Consider the following 7,032-nt stretch of genomic DNA (forward strand, 5'->3'; position numbering starts at 1 on the left):
TTTTTTTTATTTTTTTTTTGGTTTGCATGCTTTTCCTTTTAACATAATTTCTTTTTCTTTCTGTAGTCAGTACTTGTCCTTTTAACATTTTTTTTTTCTTTTCGTTTGTTTATTCAATTTTTTTTTTCATTCTTTTCGTTATAATTTTTGTTTTCTTCTGTTCCTTTGTTAGTCAATATTTCTTTTTTATTCTTTTTCTTTTTATTTCTTTTCCTACTAACATTTTTTTTTATTGTTTTCCTTTTAACATTATTAATTTGGGTTTATTGTTTTCCTTTTTTTATCATTTTTAATTTGGATACAAAACTTTATCAACTTCCTGCTGAGAAGTATTACAAATTCAGAAAAGCAAAACAAATTAACAATAAGTGATAATATAGATTTGAATCTGAGTTACACACATTATAAATTTAACCAACATTAATGTCCGTTCAATTATTCGTGTTCCGCTGCTAGGCTAGTTGGTACGTAATGTTCGCTCGCACAACTGTCATTGCGGGGTCGGAGTCCCCTTCCTCAATCACATCGGCAACCCGTGTGTATTCGTCGTGGTCGGGCATTTCGGGGGCCACGTATTCGGTGCTATTTGCGATAGGAACTGTGACCTCATCAATGGCACTGTTTCGGCGTATGAAGTTATGTAATGCCATCGACGCACATACGAATATCACTTGATTAGAGAAACTCAACTTCTGAATATTTCGCAATGCCCCCCACCTCGACTTCCACGCACCGAATGTCCGCTCGATACAACTACGCAATGACGAATGTGCCTTATTGAATAGTTCGAACTCATTTTGTGGTCTTCGATTTCGATGGGCACTTCGGTGATACCTATACCCCTTGTATGGGGCTAGGTACCCTGTCTTGTTGCTGTAGCCACTATCCACCAAATAGTATTTTTCTGCAACGAACATTTTTTTAAAAACATGTTATTTGAGAAAAATAATTTGCGTCAATTTTTTTAAAAACAGAGCTATGTTTAGGTTGTGAAGAACCTAAATTTACACAAAAAAAAAAAAAAAAACAGATAGTAGTTCGATTAAGCTCCCAACATATTTTCAAGAACCTAAATTTGTGATATACATCTAAAATTCACTATAGTTTTAGATTCATACAATCAATACCATTAATGCTAAATTGAAAAGAGATATCAGTCACAACAATAATTTAGGTATTGTTAATAGGTGCATAGATAATTAAAGAATAGGTGCATTGATACCAGCAAATTCATATAGGTCTTTTTTTTTTAATATATATAATCTTCTTCTCCCATGTGCTTCCTTCTTGACTAGTTTTCATCACTGCATTTTATCCAAATTTGGGCCTTGTGTGTGTGTTCCTAGTTTTCCAGGATTATTATGTTGAATTGGTCCTCATACTGCAAGTTGCTTCGTAGTCATAGTGCCATGGCATCCAACTGCAGGCACAGAATCAATCCCTGGTAAATTACATGGCAATTCAGACAGAAATTACACCTGAAATGCGAGGCATATTGATCAACTGGCTTAATTACGGTAGCAAGTACGAATGTGTACTATGTCTTATATTATTTTAAAATTAAACTACGTTGTTAAATAAAATATAATTTTACCAGGTGCGGGGTGCGGGAAGCGATATTTAGGTTCGGTTGTCACGTAGTGCAACACCCTACTGTCATGCATGCTCCCGTCCCAACCGGCTGACACAAACGTGAAACACAAATCGAAGTCACATACGGCCAGTATGTTCTGTGTTGGGACGCCTTTTCGACCGTAATACGAAGTGGCGTACTCTTCCGAGACACGAGCCATCACGTGTGTCCCGTCTAGTGCACCGATGCAGTCCTACACAATGCACCATTATGCAGAAAGTATAAATAAAAATTCATGGTATATGTCGTCACTGTGATATTTAAAATTTTGTGAAACAGTGTCACCTTGAATGGCCGGTATCGCCGTTGCGATTGTAAATGCGGGTGGCCCCCCTGTTGCACTTGCTCAGGCGTAAGACTCCTACTATGAACCGCTGTGAACGGTATCATAACTTTCAAAACCTCATGGAAATGCCGTGACAATGTCTCCTTCGAGTGTTGGAACCGTTCTTGCAAATCTTTCAACTTCATTCCCTGCAATGCACAAATGAAAATGACTACCTTCTCTTCTAGCAGAACGCCATGCTCCCGCTGTGGCAGTGTCAATCCAAAACTATGAAGAGTCTCGCATAACATCAAGAACACTGGTTTGGACATACTGACAGCATCTTCAAACCGGCCTTGGTGCCCGTTAAACAACTCGTACATCCATAAACGTCCCGAAAGTATTGACGTATTTCGAGGTACTCTGTGATAATGGTTGTAGTAATATGTAGCTGCACTGTTATATGCCTCTAGCAAGTTGTGATCAGTTTCGACCACCATTTCCCGTGCAATTTCATTGACAGCTTCCCGGGATGCATTTCTGGGCACAGTGTAACTACGACCTGCGTCGTCTGCCATTTTGGAAACCTATAACGCAAAATATAAAGAGCCAAGCAGGTTTATCAAAATATACGAGGCTGCCTATCAACAAAAGTATAATGACTTTGGACAATAAAAGAAGCAAATTGGGCCGAGGGTAAAAAAGGAGACAACCACACTGATTTGTGGTGTTATATATAAAAATGAAAGATGAGATGAGCGAAGATTGTGCTCGGACCTTTGAAGCCAAAGTTTCAACTGATTTGTGATGTATATACAGAAATGGAAGATGAGCATGTGGTCTTATATACAGAAAGGGATTCTCTTCTTTGAAAGTGGGACCTTTGAAATTACGAAGGACAACAACTTCATGTGGTGTCCATGCAGATTGGACAACACACAAATTATTGGGGCGTGCGTAAGAAAGCCACTTATTGGGGCGTGCGTAAGAAAGCCACCAAATTATTGGTGTATACGAAAGTGTATATTGTGCCGACAAAACAGTTACATCAATGCACGAATTTAAAGCCAAATTATTGGTCTGTGGTATGCTCACAGTGTAGTGGGTCCTAGTATATGGACTCAAACCTTTGTTGACAATTTTTCCAATAGTGCTACAGTAAATTGACAACACTTCGAAAAATATAAAATATACATTGTATGGGCAAATGCTAATTTATGTTTTAATCACCTTGAACTCACAAAAACACTTCTCAAATGCTAATGGAATTAAAGCAAGATCTTAATTGGACTGTTGCTTAATTGGACAGTTGCTTACTAAAAAATGCACAAAATTTAAAAGGCAGCAACAAGCACAAACTACAACATCAACATCATCACACAAATATTATATCAACTGATAATGTCCTAAAAATTCCACGAACAATGAAATAGTTTTTGGGAGGGAAGAAAGGATAAAGAAGCCACACAGAAACATTAATAAAGAGACAACTTATTTGCTAGACTGTCTCATAACCAGCCACCACCCATTCTGGAATTTGCTGCTGATGGGCCACCGATGCATTGCTCACGGGACTTCTTCGTTCGCAACCAAGCAATGACAGCCGCGTCTGTAGGAATCTCCATCATTAAGGCTTGATTTGCCAGGTTGTCAAGTACCGATTGAGCAAAAGGAACTAGCTGGTCTTGCGGATCGAGCCCTTCCAGCGAATACAACCTTTTGATACACTTCTGAATGAGGGACTGTGCCGAATCTGCGTACTCATATGAGGCGCGGATTTGTCGTTGTTGTAATTTCACGGAGGATGCAAGGTTTTCCATATTACTCGCCAACAGAGAAGCTCCCTCACTCTGCCCTTTTTTCCGCTGTGGGTGTGTTGGGCCTGGCGACTTGCGTTTGCTCCTGCCACTTGTTGGTGTGTCGTCAGCGTTAATTCCCGATGACGCAGCCTGCACGGTTGCCGGCGTGCCATCCTCTTGCGCAACAGTGTCGTGCACAGTGTGTTCATGCTGCGCGGAAGGCTGGAAAGGGGGTAACCCGCTGCTGTCCTCGCAGTCTTCTTCAAGCGCCGCCGAAGTACCGTCATCGGTTGCCACAGGTTTGAACGCTGCAACTGGTGTCCATGCATATTTTCCGGTTGCTGTAGCGCCTTCGTACACCCTTCGCGTGAGGTCCATGTGCTCCAACGGTTTTGTTTTGAACTTGATCGCATTCTTGTCAACCTGGGGAAAACACAAAGCAAAATATCCATCAATAATAATTTGTGGCAAGTGATGGTCATTTTACCGGCAGTAGAAACGTTAGAAATCATAGTGAAAAGGAAATTAATGACAATGAGATCTGAAAGACAATCAAGGTGATAATCCTAATTAATATAATTCTATTCTTAAGTACAGAAATAGTAGCAGAAATTGATCCTATTCGGCAGCATGCATGCTTCATCAATTACTAGTAGTTGTCATAATGGCTGGATACATATTCCACTTATGCTCCAAGACTGCTAGGCAAAGTCAGGCCATTTGAGATGTAATACACGAAATTGTTGCAGCTGATTCTACAAATTGGCATGTTTCCCAGTTGCAACAATTTTAGGAACATTTCTTGCATCTTTGTAAGCAATGTGGACCATACCAACACTGCAAACTAAAGCCAAGTTTGGCTTTCCTAAAGCTTTTCAAAATCTCATAAAATATGTTTCAGCATAGTAACACGTCGACACTGTTTTGACAATAAAGTATAAAGCTCGACTATAGAAATTAAAGGTCTGGTTAAAGGGTTGGGTTATCACATCCATTTTCAAGTAAGGGAAGATTGTGTGAATGACTTAAAGGCAACCAATAAATGATCTAAAACATATTTGCTCATATCTGGGTTGTTCCAATGCGCGCTCCCATTGCTCACATTTCTCCAGCAAAACTGTTCAATACTCAACGTAATATCCCTAAATCACTGAGCTTACCATAAAAAAAAAAAAACAAAAAAAAATACCACTTCAGTTTTTAATTGAAATACAGAAATTATGGAGCCATGAGAATATCCATTTCCAAAAGTAAGGGAAGATGTTGTGATATTCTTGTCAACTGTATTGTTAGCCTTCAACTCAATATGAGCGAACATTGAAGTGTTATATGCGGTAACGCAAATATCCATCAATAATAACTCAACTCAAATGAATGGAGAATTATAAAGTTCCTCACCATACAAATTTCATACATGAGATTTTTTAAATTCTTTTCTTCTTCTTCTCCTTTTTTATTTTTTATTTTTTATAGAGATCCCAACATAAATCCACAAATTTGGGGGCATAATGAGAGTTTTAAACAAAGCATAATTTTGAATTATAATGAAATTGCCGTGGGTCATTTACCAAAGTCAGTAATTGACTCAAACACAATTCGAATAATTTTGAATTTGCCCCAAATAAGAAATGGATAAATCATTTGCTTCAAGAACAATTTTAAATTACTAAGGTTCGGTTTGATCTACAGAAAAAGATAAATCAAGTATTAAAAAAATGAAAGTTCAAAGAATGCCAAAAATGCAACACTGAGTCATACTAATGTGATCAACAAAACAACGTAAATTTACAAAACAAATAACGTATTTCAAGTAATGCTTCAAAATAGAACAATTCTTATCAAATGTTGAAGCCAAAGAGGCAAAATTATCCCACAACATCAGCTTCAAGATGGTTTTACTAAAGTCAAGGAAATAACCCAAAAATAATAATAACAATTAAAAAAATGTTGAATGAATGCCCCAAATTCATAATTTGTGACTCTGCTGCCAAGGAAAAAAATTAAAGCTACCATACCCATTTCTCATTATCAATTCAGCAATAATTATTAACCCTCCAGTACCGAATTATGCAGTTCTGACTTAAAAAAAAAAAATCAAATTGACAATGATCAGCAAACGTCAACAACAATAACCTAATGTATGCAAAGACAATGACCTAATTCCAAAAGACAACCCAAACAAGCAAATACCAAAGCAAAAAAAGTCATGAAAACCATTAACCCCACCAAAAAGTCGCAATGCATCAGCAACCCCATTTCGTCCCCCCTCCTTGCTTTAAATTAATAATTACATACGTGGTCAAATAACTAGCAGCGACAACATAATTCCAATAAGATCATAATATTCCCCCTTCCATTCATTATTCAACCACAGGAAGAACTTTATCTGACATAACTTTGATCGTTAAAGTTGTAATAATAACAGTTTAAGTATCCATGTAAATGACGTAAGTAAAACTCAATGGAAATGTTACCTTTTCGTAATGCGCCCATCAGTCGTCAGATGCTTGTATCAAACCCGTGGATTCATTGTAACTGATGCCGGTTGGCCCATGCCTGCTGTCCATCAGTTTTGACCACGACTGCCAATCCTTTTTCAGCGACGCGTACTTGTTCTGCAGTTGCTTGACGTCATGCAGCTTATTTGTACGGTCCACAAAGCCCTTGCTTACAGCTCTATATCCATGCATTGTCATTGTATGGAAGCTCCCCTTGAAACCAACGTCCAACTCTTTGATAACAAGTTCCAAAAAAATCCGCACTGTGTCGGAGTCCCAAGCTGCTTTATGAACGTTTGCGGACTGCTACTGCGTCTGTTTACTACCGCGCTTGTGTAAAGATTTGGAAGGCGTCGACTGCGTTTGGGACTGCTCCATTTGCGTACTACAATGCAACAACAATTATGGTATACGTGAAAAATCGAAAAGCTTGAAACTCATACTAGGAATAAAAAAATATATATATAAACATTTGTGAAACAGAGCTAAATTAGCCAAAAGGGACTGCAGATTATAGTGTAATAGGTTAAACTACTATTAATTTGAGTTTTATAGTTCAAACATCAATTTTTGTTAATCTTTTGTTAATGAAAATGAACTGATAGTTTAAATTAAAAACAAATCAACAAAATCCTGCATATTTTTACCCATTAAACTAAGATAAAAACAATGCATATTATAACTTCAATTTTAGAACAATATGGTTCATAGAATAGCTCATCAATTAGTGTATTTACAAGTAGTGTGCATTAACTAAAAGATTCATTCTAATAAGAACAAACAATCGGAGAATCACTATCAGAGAACAAACAATAAATGCAGGCTCACCTTTAAACT

General features: G+C 37.5%; 1 protein-coding gene across 1 annotated transcript; it reads right to left on the reverse strand.

Annotated features, from left to right (window-relative positions):
* Positions 1–452: 452 nt before the first annotated feature.
* Positions 453–2,476, reverse strand: LOC145795660 (uncharacterized). The gene is made up of 3 exons (XM_082880504.1): positions 1,919–2,476; positions 1,679–1,826; positions 453–904 (listed from the first exon to the last, which is right to left on the reverse strand). The coding sequence occupies exons 1-3, from the start codon at positions 2,474–2,476 to the stop codon at positions 453–455; spliced, it is 1,158 nt and encodes a 385-aa protein (XP_082736630.1).
* Between the last annotated feature and the right edge of the window lie 4,556 nt (positions 2,477–7,032).

Source organism: Camellia sinensis, chromosome 7 (genome assembly GCF_055761805.1).
Source record: "Camellia sinensis isolate YWXY chromosome 7, ASM5576180v1, whole genome shotgun sequence".
NCBI lineage: Eukaryota > Viridiplantae > Streptophyta > Magnoliopsida > Ericales > Theaceae > Camellia > Camellia sinensis.